General features: G+C 42.5%; 1 protein-coding gene across 2 annotated transcripts in view; it reads right to left on the bottom strand.

Moving 5' to 3' along the window:
- Positions 1–13,608, bottom strand: part of IGF2BP3 (insulin like growth factor 2 mRNA binding protein 3) — a 114,210-nt gene that overhangs the window by 20,410 nt on the left and 80,192 nt on the right. Inside the window, exons 4-10 of one of the 2 annotated variants that reach the window (XM_040432489.1) lie at positions 8,122–8,173; positions 7,976–8,039; positions 5,686–5,997; positions 3,895–4,029; positions 2,580–2,702; positions 2,350–2,485; positions 487–618 (exon numbers count right to left, since the gene is read on the bottom strand). In XM_040432489.1, coding sequence (XP_040288423.1) covers positions 487–618; positions 2,350–2,485; positions 2,580–2,702; positions 3,895–4,029; positions 5,686–5,997; positions 7,976–8,039; positions 8,122–8,173 — 954 coding nt within the window. The remainder of the gene's footprint in view (positions 1–486; positions 619–2,349; positions 2,486–2,579; positions 2,703–3,894; positions 4,030–5,685; positions 5,998–7,975; positions 8,040–8,121; positions 8,174–13,608) is intronic. The other variant, XM_040432490.1, reaches the window with a different exon arrangement.

Here is a 13,608-nt window from a genome sequence, read left to right as displayed (position 1 = left end):
ACATTCACATAACCGTATGAATGGGTCCGCATTCATTCCGCAAATCTGCGGAACAGGTGTGGACCGATTCATTTCAATAAGGCCGCAAAAGATGTGGACAGAACACGTTGTGCTGTCTGCATCCGTAGTTCCGTGGCCCCAGAAGAAAGATAGAGCAAGTCATTTCTATCATAGTGCCGGCCTTGTGTGGTCCGCAAAATGTGGAACGACACGGCCAGTATCAGTCTTTTTCGTATCCGCAATTTCTGCACCACAAAACACTACGGCCGTCTGAATCAGCCCCAATGGAGTTTTTTTTTTTTTTTCATAATTGCATTGACCTTTGCAAAATAAAATTTTTAAAAATGATAAAAACTAAACAAGAAGCATTATAGGTTGGCAACAAAAGAGGGAAACAAAATATCAACCCTCTATGGCTAGGAAGTCTTAAAATGAAAATATTATTTTGGATACCATTGCTAGAGCATTCAGTTTTCTAGCTCTTACCCCAAATGGTGGATATGAAGTAGAGGTCGTAGGTGAAGACACCCCAACTGAAGGGGGTGGCATGCCTGAAGAAGAGGGTGGGAATAGTCCCAAAGCATTCAGGTTTAATCCAGGGATTAAGTGAGCTTGTAGCTGTAGAGAAAAGGAATACAGGCGCATAAATAGAACATTTCAAAGCTTCAACGTAACTAAACGAGATACTTCCTGCGGCAAATAGCAAACCGTGCTAGGCTTTTATTTCCTAAAACGTCTTGTAAAATGAAAGCTGTGCTATGAGTGTTTGCAATTAATGAAGTTTAGATGAATGAAGTCCAGACTTTTCTCTCAAACCCGCTTGTGTGAACATTACTCTAGCACTAACAACTGTTGCTCAAGGGCAGCAAACAATTCGATTCCAGCTTCCCTTTTCTCCCCAAAGCAGATCCGTTGATGATATAATCTGACACTTAACTGTTAGACCCATTTTTACACATTACGTTTTCTGGGATAGCCTTTACTGAGGACTTCTCCTCAGGATAGGACATCAATGTCTGATTGGTGGGGGGTCCAACGCCCCTGCTGAGCAGCTGTTTGAAGATGCCGCAACACTCCAGTGAATCAAATACAGCGTAGTACATTGTACAGCAGCTCTGGCCCATTCACTTCAATGGGACTGAACTGCAACTAGGCCATATGACTGATGGACGGGAGGTAATTGGCCTCTTCAAACAACTGATCAGTGGGGGGTTTCGAGAGTAGGACCCCCAATGATCAGATATTGATGACCTATCCTCAGTATAGGTCATTATATGAATCCCAGAAAACCCCTTTAAAGGGGTAGCCCTAATTGGCCTGCTTTCTCACCCCTTCTCGGCAATCACCTGCTTGCTAGTGGAGAAGATTGGTGCTATTACATGCAGCGATCTCCTCCAAGGAATAGGGAGAAGCGATAGTCATGCCATCGCTCGTCCCCATACGGTCGTTGTTGTCGTTCGTTGTTTGCTGGCAGCAGATCGTGATTACACAGCACGATCTGCCGCCGGCAAACTATTTTAAAGCGTGCTTAAAAATCTGGATTTCCTGATGAACAAGCGTTTACTTGTTCACAGAGTAATTTGCGGTAGTATTACACAGCCTGATCATTGCTAACGAGCATTCCTGTGAACGCTTGTTAGCAACGAACTTGCCAGTATAATGCAGGCTTTAGGATGGGTTCACATTACGTTTGGTCTTAGGTTTAACGTATGCAAAAAAAAAAGTTGAACGGATGCCATACAGTGGCATCTGTCACCGTAGAGTTGTAAAAAAAAAAAAAAAAAAAAAAAACTGTTACGTTAACGTACTGTGCTTTTGCATCGTTTCTTTCCCCAATGTGCAAGACAAAACATGACTGTGGTCTTCCATACTAACAGTTCTAAAACAAATTTCCTAAACTTTTAAGTTAAAAAACAGCACAGTACAACTAGAGACATATACTGAATAAGCTGCTGGGAGGAGGGTGAGCGAGCACATTATAGAAGCACATTCCTAAACAAAGCGCTCAGTATAATTCTTACACATGGCTATGCTAAGTTAACTATGCATGAATCGCCTAGCAAAACAGAAAGAACAGATCTCACAATTACTCGTAAGACTTCATGTATAGGACCCCGTCACTTTACATAGACCCTGATATAAATACACTTCTAAAAGGAGCTTGAAAAGAAGGGGTTAAAGAGCATTTCTGCAGCAAGATTAACGCTCTACCAAGTCCGAGTGAATCTGAAGCATCATTCCGTTCAGGTTGGATCATTTCCGTTCCAGCCTCATGCTAAACTCTGTACAATGTTATAGGAATACATTTCCACCTCCCACCCACCCAGATCTTGCTGAACAATCACTTACATTCATAGCCGCAATATCATTTTCATAGGACTCCCTAATTTTTTTCATTATTTCTTCCTCGGCTTTGGCACATGCCTCAATGCTGCCTTTTACTGTAATAGTCCGCTCAGGATTATACAATGTCAAGTCCTGAAGTCTAAGGCCATTAAAGAAAAAAAGAAAAATCATTAGGAGTTTCAAACACGTCACACTATAGAAACGGGGCGGCTCAGGCCGGATGAGGAACTTACGGAGATATGGTGATTTTTGTATCCGTGTCTTGCTCAATTTTTTTTAGGTTTCGTCCCTCCTTGCCGATAAGACGTCCAACAAAATTGTTATGGGCTAGTATTTTTAAGGGAATTTCTTCTGTGCTAAAAAATATCAAGGCAGTCCAAAGTTCCAACAGTAATTCTGAGAAGTCACAATTTCAAGCGATTTGTTTACTTGGATATGAGGTTGTTCGTTTCATCTTTTACATTTGAAGCAACCTTTTTTTTCCCTTCATTCTTTACTAGTTACAATGGCCAATATAAATAACAGGCCACCATTCTAAGCAGTCACTATAGTCATTCATACTAATCTACATTGAGAAGCATGTGTGTCTTCACATCCCTAGATTTTCAAATCTGTTTAATACAATTGTATATTTTCAGATGAACAACAATGTTGCTACATCAGATAAACACAGAAAAGGGTAAAATTAGATCAACCTTCAAAGGCTATGGGCACCTTTGAGTACACGTTTTAGGCTACTTTCACACTAGCGTTTTGGCTTTCCGTTTCGGAGATCCGCCATGGGCTCTCAAAAGCGGTCCAAAACGGATCAGTTTTGCCCTAATGCATTCTGAATGGAAAAGGATCCGCTTCGAACGCATCAGTTTGCTTCCGATCAGTCACCATTCCGCTCTGGAGGCGGACACCAAATCACTGCCTGCAGCGTTTTTCTGTCCGCGATGTGGTGCGGAGCAAGACGGGTCCGTCCTGGCACACAATGTAAGTCAATGGGGACAGACAATAGAAAACAGGTCTGTCCCCCATTGATTTTCAAGGGTGGCTCATGACTGATCCATCATAGCTATAGAAGACGTAATACAATCGGATCCGTTTATGACGGATGCATGCGGTTGTATTATGGTAACAGAAGTGTTTTTGCAGATCCATGACGGATCCGCAAAAAACGTTAATGTGAAAGTAGCCTAAGTGCATCGCATCAATTATGTAATAAAGAAACACTTGGGGAAAGGTCATTTATTACAAACGTTGCTCGGTTTGGCTTTTGCAACATGCACGTTTTCCAATACATAGCAAGCTGCAGAATACCAGTCAGAGGAGTTATCTCTCGCCTCTCCTGAGCGATCGCTTGCTGAATTCTGATCCAAATTTTTCAATAAAAAAAAACTAATTTGAAAATAAATAAATAAATGTTTATTACATAAATGATGCAATAAGAATTGTGATCATAGGTTTCAGTAACTTAACTATTGTAGACTATATCCATGTTGAAGAAATATTCAGCCTTCGCTTTTTAAGATTACGGATCACTACTTTAGACCCTTTACTTACAATTTCGTATCCTGGGCTTCCTTCTGCATAATCTCCATTATTATTTTACAAGCTGTTGAACAGCCTTCCGGAGTTGAGTGAATGGTAATTGGTTTCTCTGCAGCGCCGGCATTTTCTTTACGGTGAATATCAATTCTGTGCAGCAGGAAAGTGGCAGATTAGTTTTACTTCGAATTTACCAAAACAGAACTATAGAAAAGCTTACTGGTCGCCAGTGCAGCATAGGGGGGCTCCCATTCAGTAAGGAAACTGTTCTCTCCACCTCATAGGAAAAGGCCATACCAATAAAGACACACTAAAGTCTCAACTAAAGAGCAGGAGGGGAATATTTGAAGTCAGTTTTGCTTCCGTTAGCGTTGGAGTACTTTATGCCACATTTATCAAGCGTCCCGTGTTTGATAAATTCATCTTATCCTTAAACTAAACACTTTTGTCTAGAAAAGCGTCTCCAGTTTTCCTACTCCACCCTTCAACTGGAGCGAGACTGCAGTTTTTAAAAGAAAAAACATCTTGGCAATAAATCTGGAATGAAGCTCATTACTACAACTGACCAGATCCACTTTTCCCACACACATTTCAAAACTGGAGCAAGGGGTGTAAAAAAAGGGTCACATTTTTGCACAAGCGAGTCTAAAAAGTTGCAAAAGCCCCATTTTGCAACTTTTTGAAGCCAGAATTCTGGAGTGAAGGCATGATAAATCAATGCCAATGTGTCATGGGCCTCTTTCACATGTCAGTAAATCATGTACGCATGCTGTCCATGGTCTTCGCGGAATGATCACGTATCCATTGACTTTAATGTGTGCATCAGTGGATTGCCACAGACTGTTGCTCTGTGGTGACACCATTGAATCGTGTCCTATTTTTCGCTGATTACAGATCCCTCACGCACATTATAGTCTATGGGATACCATCCATGTACCACTGGAAGGAGATGCTCTGGAAAACAATCAGCCTCGGAGTGCACGGGGAATACGGATGACACACACACCAAACAATGATTTTTCACTGATATCTCCATAAATGATCCACTGGCTATTTTGTCACGGATGTCCTCACAGATGTGTGTAAGTGGCCTTAGAGATTTTTAAGATCAGATAGCTATATAAAATTTATCATGGGTTTTAAAGGGGGTGTCCGGGATTAAACCTGAACATACCCAGAATTTCACCCCGGGAGCCCCCCTGACATGAGCATCAGAGCAGTTCATGCTCCGATGCTCTCTTTTGCCCTGTGCTGAATCGCGCAGGGCAAAGGCATTTCGTGGAGTTCTGGTGATGTACCGGGCTCTCCTTCGGGCTGCCAGACTGAGGCTTCCGCCCAGCAGTGAGCCCGGTGACGTCACCGCCACTGATGGGCGGGCTTTAGCCACTGATGGCTAGGGCAGCGCTAAAGATGGCCCATCAGAGCCGGTTACGTCACCGGGCTCACTGCTGGGCGGATGCCTCTGCCTAGCAGTGTGTTATAGTAAATAAAAGAGCCCTTGCCCTGCGCAAGGCAAGGGAGAGCATAGGAGCATGAACTGCTCCGATGCTCTGTCAGGGGGGCTGCCTGGGTGAAATTATGGGTATGTCCGGGTACCCCTTTAAGGTGCTGTCTTACTGACTAGCTATCCTTTGGATCAGTAAGAAAAAGGCGGACAACCCCTTTAAAAGGGTAGTATCCAGAGGCTTTGAGAAGTACAGCTGTTATGTATGGTAGGTTATAGATTTCACAAATTATTGCCAAGATATGATTGTGCATGAATGTTCGCAATACTCATCATCATCATCATCATCATCATCTACTTACTTTGACTGGGTCTGCTTGGTAATATTCCTGATGGTAGCACCTTCTTTTCCAATTATTGCTCCTACAAATTGGGTAGGGACTAGCATGCGTAGTGGAACCTCTGATTGAGGTTTAGGTCTTGCGGTAGCACCCGGTGACCCTTGCCTAGGAGGTCCCCTTTGTCCAAATCCACGTCTCCCTTGTGGTGGGTGCTGTGGGGGCTGAGACTGTAGCTGCTGATTGGGAGCTTGTTGGGCAGCCATCTCATCCGGAATGTATGTCACTTTAAGGGAATAATTTTCAAGCTGATAGCCGTTCAGTTTTTCAAGCCCCCTATTAAGGGTGAGGAGTGGAAGAAACAAGCATTATTATGTAACTAACTTGTTGTAAATGCAAAAAATTTAAACCACACATTGACATAAGACATTACTATAGTTTATGGAATATACAACCAATAAGCAGTGTATCTTGCAATTCCTAATTTAAAGGAGTCTATACACATTCAATGCAAGTCTGCAGCTTCTGTAAATTTTGGTGCGACCGGCTGACCATTAATGTCTATGGGGGCATCCCAACAGCAGATGGGGACATAAACACATGGGATTTCAACTGCCTTTTTATTTTGTTCTCAAAAGCGATAAGCTGCCGCCAAGAGCCTGGCAGCAGTGCGCCCCCCCCCCCTTCCTACTGAACACAGTCGAGGGTGCACATGTAAGAAAAAATCGGAAACCATAACTGACGGCCAAACGGCTATTGTGCATGGACAGCTCTGCAGTTTAATCGATAAAAAGTGCAATTTAATAAAACATTCTCCAAATCACCGTTTCTCCACCCATAGAATCTAAAACAATTATTAATGTAAATCCCTTATATACTCATGCACATGGGCGTATTCTTGAAGGTGAGGCAGCTCCACTTCTCCCACTGGGACATTTTTTTTTGTTTTAATGCAAGTAACCAATACAAAGGTTTAGGCCATAAGGCCTGGCTCTAGCCAAACCAGACATTGTGAAGGGCTGCCCCTTAAGGCTCCATTCACCCGTCCGTGGTGTGTTGCGGACCCGCAAATTGCGGATCCGCAGCACACCCGCCCGGCACCCCTATAGAAATGCCTCTTCTTGTCCGCAAGCTGCAGACAAGAATATGACATGTTCTATCTTTTGCGGAGCTGCGGACCCCAAGATCGGGGCCGCGCTCTGCAAACGCGGACAGCACACTGTGTGCTGTCCGCATCCATTCCGTCCCCATAGAAAATTAATGGGTCCGCACCCGTTCCGCAAAATTGCGGAACGGATGCGGACCCATTTGCGGACGTGTGAAGGTGTTTTTTTGACATTTTCTTACTGATGACACATTCATCAGTCACGTAGCCTAGGAGCAGCTCAGCCCCTTTCAAGTGAATGGAGCCGAGTGCAATAACAAGCACAGCCCTTTTAACTGCACACCCACACTTGCATACTACAGACCTTGTTTGACCCAGTACCACGTTTAAAACAGAAGTACACAAGATTATCTCTTTTAATGAGTTTTGTATTTGTCTGCAGCCACTGCCAAAATGCTGCAAGGAATGGCAGAACATTAGAGCCAACCCCAACTCTCCAGCATGTGACTCCTGGAGCGATTCATATACTATTATGTCACCAACGTTCTCGCATTGATGACAGTTAACCAATAGGTGGCAGTGTACTCAATGAAATGGGTACAAACGGGTGAGATTAAAATGAATGAAAAGAAGCTACAAACATTTTGGCGGCCCATTCACTGTTGTACATAAGTACCTTTAGGGAGTTAGAGGGGAACGCCGCTGCATATGAAGCAGACTACTTTACAAGTACACAAACGTTTTCCCGGATAGCTCTGTACTCCTGCCTGGACTGAGTCAGAGCTACACCGATCGGATATTGACGACCTGTACTAAAAAATAGGTCATTACTACTTCAGTCCTGGAGAGACTCTGTACCTAGTGGAGGGCCCCCCCCCCCCAAATAAACGGAGCGGCCATTCCGGCATGCACAAGGGCACTCCATTTATTTCTATGGAGTACTGGAGATAACCAAGTACAACGCTATGATTCAGACTGCCCTGTTTGAAATGCGTAGGTAAACCAGTCCCACTATGCAACCTTTTTAACATGTATTTAATAAAAGGAAATTATGTATTTTTTGCACCAAAACAGTCCAGCCCTAGAGACCTTTATTAAAAAAGTAAATCTGGTGCAGACATTATTGATAAGCGGGCGTCGCTCTGCTACATGCATATACAGTCACTGCAATGATCCATTATCCATATAGTAATAAGGAGAGTCACTTACTGTCTTGCGTGTTCCTTATTCGCATAGGTTACATTCACTACCGCAGTCTCAGTCTCAGTGTTCACTGTGGATGCATTAAGGGAACATTATCTGTGAATCCTAATATATAGTAGCATTCAAGTAAACCGTGACTTTTTTTTTCTTACCTTGCTCACAGTTTTCCACTGTTCCATATTGTGCCAACAGACTGTCCAAAACCTGGAAAGAAAACAACAGGCGTGCTGAGGGTATGCATCTACGCAGTCCTAATATATTAAGGCCTCTTTCACACGAGTGATACGGGTTGGGGTCAGGATCTGGTCACTATAAAACGGATCATTTCAAAGAGTCTTTTCTGCGATTGCGTTCAATATATATATATTTATATATATTTATATATTATATAATATATATATATATATATATATATATATATATATATAAAAAAATTTATGCACATAGTAACCATAAGTGAAAAACGCATTGCATGCAAGCCCTATTCACTTCTATGGAGCCAGGGCTGTGTGAAAAACACAGTATGTTGCGATTTTTCCTGACCACAATGATGTGTGAAAAATGAGGTCCATGTACACCGACCCATTGAAATGAATGGGTCAGGTTTCAGTCAGCATGCCGTGTTCACTACACGCACCACATCCGGACAGAAAACTCACTTGCGTGACAGAGCCCTTAGGCCCCTTTCACACGGGCGAGAATTCCGCGCGGGTGCAATGCGTGAGGTGAACGCATTGCACCCGCACTGAATCCGGACCCTTTCCCTTCAATGGGGCTGTGCACATGAGCGGTAATTTTCACGCATCACTTGTGCGTTGCGTGAAAATCGCAGCAAGCTCTATAGAAGTGAATGGGGCTGCGTGGAAATCGCAAACAAATGCAGATGCGGTGCGATTTTCACACATGGTTGCTAGGTGACGATTGGGATGGGGACCCGATCTTTATTATTTTCCCTTATAACATGGTTATAAGGGAAAATAATAGCATTCTTAATACAGAATGCTAAGTAAATTAGGCATGGAGGGGTTAAAAAAATAAATAAACTCTCCTCATCCACGGTGATGGACCATGTGATGAGCGCAGTGACGTCACCAAAAGGTCCTTTTCTCCCAGGTCCTCAAAGAAGAAGAAAGAAGAAAGACGACAAGCCGGGCTGCGCGAACAAGTGGATGAGGTGAGTTTAATTTTTGTAAAAAAAATTTTTTAACCCCTCCATCCCTAATTTACTAAGCATTCTGTATGAAGAATGCTATTATTTTCCCTTATAACCATGTTATAAGGGAAAATATTAAAATCTACAGAACACCTAACCCAAACCCGAACTTCAGTGAAGTCGTCCAGGTTTGGGTCTGGGTACCACATCCAGTTTTAATAATGAATAACGCAAATCGCATACAATACTCACCCCACTCGCAGGCAAAATCGCCCGATTTTCCCGCGACGCACCCGCATCCTATCCGGCCCTCACACGCGACGCCCGTGTGAAAGAGGTCTTACTAATATCGGCCTATCGTTGTCCATGTTTGTGTGTTAAAGGGGATGTTTCACATGAAATAGCATTTATCATGTAGAGAGAGGTAATACAAGACACTTTCAAATGTATTGTGATTGTCCGTATTGCATCCTTTGCTGGTTGGATTAAATTTTTCCATCACATTATATACTACTCGTTTCCATGGTTATGACCACCCTGCAATCCATCAGCGGTGGTCATGCTTGTACACTATAGGAAAAAGCACCAGCCTATGCACTCTCCCAGGGTCCCAGCCACCAGAGAGGCCGGCACTTTATCCGATAGAGTGCAAGCACGGCCACCGCTGGTGGATTGCAGGGTGGTCGCAACCATGGAAATGTGCAGTGTATAATGTGATGGAAAAATGAATCCAGCCAGCAAAGGAAGCAATATGGACAATCACAATACATTAGTAAGTTGCCTTGTATTAACTTTATCTACATGATACATGCCACTTGCTGAATTGAGACATCCCCTTTAACGTTAAATGCCATTACTTTCAAGGACTAAGTAAATGCTTCTGTGCTTCACTGGTTGTCATATTGATGCCCAATATTAATGCAAATCATAAGGCCCATAGGTTTAGTATTCAATGAAAAAGCACTAAGGAACTAGATGGCAATATTTGGTATTTACTTCTTAAAAAAAAAATAATAATAATATATAAATTATATATATATATATATATATATATATATATATATATATATATATATATATATATATTTTTTTTTTTATTAATAAAAAAATAAAATAAAAATCTCGCAAGTATAGAAAGAATGCCGAAAAGATCCAAACGATTCATTATGGTATTGCAGTAAACAACGCACCACTTACAATCATATAACCATTGTTTATACTGAGGCCATTGTGAAGATGAAACAATTATGCACAGATGCACGTTCAAGACACACAGATTTGTCAAAGGCCTGTCTACTGTAATATGCTGGTAGTTGCATATTAAATCACTCCTTAAAAAAAGACGCTGGAAGAGAAGAATGCTGTGAGGCCAGGGACATTACCAGAATAACATCCTTCACTATGAGTAAAGGGGTAGAGGTGTGGAGAGGTCACGAGAGAGACTTCTACAAATTCCACGTACGTCATCTTTATTGGGTAAGCAGCAAATGCAGGGTTTTATTACCATGTGCAGGGCTGCAGCTGCCCTCGATTCTGAAAATGGAGAACATGGGAGGACAAGCGCTGTGCAACAGATTAACTTGTGCGCCAGATGAATAAGGCTACTTTCACACTTGCGTTCAGAACGGATCCGTCTGCTGTCTGCACAGACGGATCCGCTCCTATAATGCAGACGTTTGGATCCGTTCAGAACGAATCCGTCTGCATTATAGCTTAGAAAAAATTCTAAGTGTGAAAGTAGTTCAGACTTTACATTGAAAGTCAATGGGGAAGGATCCGTTTGAAAATTGAGCCATATTGTGTCATCTTCAAACGGATCCGTCCCATTGACTTACATTGTAAGTCTGGACGGATCCGTTTGCCTCCGCACGGCCAGGCGGACGTCCGCTTGCTGAGCGGAGCGGAGGCTGAACGCTGCCAGACTGATGCATTCTGAGCGGATCCGCATCCACTCAGAATGCATTAGGGCCGTACGGATCCGTTCGGGGCCGCTTGTGAGCCCCTTCAAACGGAGCTCCCAAGCGGAGCCCCGAACGCTAGTGTGAAAGTAGCCTAAGAGATTAGCACATAAAAAAATAAAACACACAAATATAAAAAATATATAGAACAGTATGAAAACCAATCCAGTTGTGGCCAGAATGAGGAACCAGCACTCCCACAAAAAATGTATTCACTAGCCCGTTAGAAAAATATATGATGTAAACTGTAGTAAATGTAATCTTACCAGTGACTGTATTTGCGAGTTCTCTCCTCCCTTCTGATCCTCAGCTGTGTCATGTGACCAGCACTCTCATCCAACACAGGAAGTCAGTTACTTCTCTATTCATTCCTACGAGACTGACATTGCGGCTCCCATAGGAATACACAGAGAAACTGGCTTCCTGTCCACACACAAAATGCTGTTTTATTTGGAAAATCAGAGGGGCAGTCACATGACACCGCTGAGAATCAGGAGAGGGGTCATCAATCACAAAAAATTTATTTTAGGGCCAGGTAGCAGAATCTGGCCAGTTGTGACTACTGTCTTGTGAACACTAGGGCAGCTGACAACAGTTATACGATGTAACCTACACATCACACAAACTTGAAAACAGTAATTCAAGCAAAGGTGAAGGAAAACTGGAAAGAGCACACAGCAGAAAGCCCTTCAAGGCCTGCAGAGGAGTGGCCGACCTTGCATTCTTTATGCATTGTATGACCGGATCAGCCAGCAGCAAGGTGCTTAGCAGTAATCCAGTGTAAAGGTATGCAACGTTTCAAATTAAATTCCACTATCTGCTGGACTGAGGACATTATAGCTCCAAATGTGAAGCCTGAAAAAATGGAGAGGGGCTTCCAACCTCTATTCTCAGATTGAAGGGCGCACGGCTCTGTTTTTTTGGCCCTGGCGATAGGACCTGTAGTTTCAATGAAATCTCTTATTTAAGACTGAAAGCTGGGTTTCGGAAATATCAGTGCATTACTAAAAGTCAAACTATTACATGAGAACCAAGCACACTTGCCTAAAAAAACAAAAAAAAACAAAAAAAAAAAAAAAAGGAAGGTCACAGGTTTTGCGGCCTATCTGGTAAACCTTTTCAGAATTGTTCTGAAGGATCCATTTGCTAGATTCATTCAGAGCATGGTCCTGCCTTGAAAGTGGGAGCAAAGTTTTGTAGAAGGCGCTTACTTCCTGTGTTTTAAAGCATATGAAGGAATCAAATCGAGAAGAGCAATTCAACAGCACAAGGTGGATAGATAACAATTTCCAACATCTACCTAAGCAATTATGGCTTTAAAAAAATTAAATAAAATAATCTTTTTAGAAATATAAACTAGCTTTAGAAATGTGTGGAAACTGAATCATTGGATTGAAGGGAACCTGTCACCATGAAAATGCAACGCAAGCTACAGGCAGGTATGTGATAGAGCAGGAGGAGCAGAGCAGATTGATATATAGTTTTATGGGAAGAGATTCAGTAAAACCCTCTTTTTGATCCAAGTCCCTCTTTGATCCTTTGGGCTAGGGCTACACGACGACATGTGTCGCGCGCCACATAGGGTACAACTACACTGCAACATGTGTCACGCGACAATGACAATTTTTACAATGATAGTCTATGGCAGGCATCCTCAAACTGCGGCCCTCCAGCTGTTGTAAAACTACAACTCCCACAATGCCCTGCTGTAGGCTGTTCAGGCATGCTGGGAGTTGTAGTTTTGCAACAGCTGGAGGGTTACAGTTTGAGGATGCCTGGTCTATATGGTGTCGCACTGCAACATGCGGCAACTGCGACAGTCGCAGAAAAAGACATTTTGGATGGGTTTTTTGCGACCGTGGTGTCGCAGTTACAGCATGTCGCAGTGCGACACCATAGACTATCGTTATAAAAATTGTCGCACGATAAAGGTCATCGTGTAGCTCTAGCCTAAATGTTTCTTTTAATCTGGGGAATTGATGCATAAATGTGCATTAATAAATTTACTAAATTGCTCCTTACTAAAGTCTCTGTATGATTTCTACCTGTATATTAGATCATAACTTCATTATTTTGTGCAATTTGGACCTTAAAATATCTGTTCTAATATTAAAGGGTCCACTCACACATCCGCAATTTTTTTCCCGATCCAATCCTGATTTTGCTGGCCGATTCATTTTTAATAGGGCCGGAACGGATGCTATGTGCTGTCCGCATCCGCATTTCCGGATCTGCAATTCCATTACCGAAAAAAAATAGAACAAAAAAGGCATTTTCTATTATAGTGCCGGCGATGTGCGGAACCGCAAAACACCTATGGATGTGTGAATGGACCCTTAGATGGATATTAAAGCACAAAAAAAATTAAAAATAATAATTGCCCCAGGGACTCCACATGCTTTAGGCCTCTTGCACACGAACTTTTTTTTTTTTCCCGTTTACGTTCTGTTTTTTGCGTTCCGTATACAGAACCATTCATTTCAATGGATCCACAAAAAAACAAACAAAAAAAAAAAAACGGAAGGCAT

This window comes from Bufo bufo, chromosome 5 (assembly GCF_905171765.1).
Source record: "Bufo bufo chromosome 5, aBufBuf1.1, whole genome shotgun sequence".
In the NCBI taxonomy this organism is placed as follows: domain Eukaryota; kingdom Metazoa; phylum Chordata; class Amphibia; order Anura; family Bufonidae; genus Bufo; species Bufo bufo.
The sequence above is the reverse complement of the archived record's forward strand: the minus strand, read 5'-3'. Positions and strand labels throughout refer to the sequence as shown.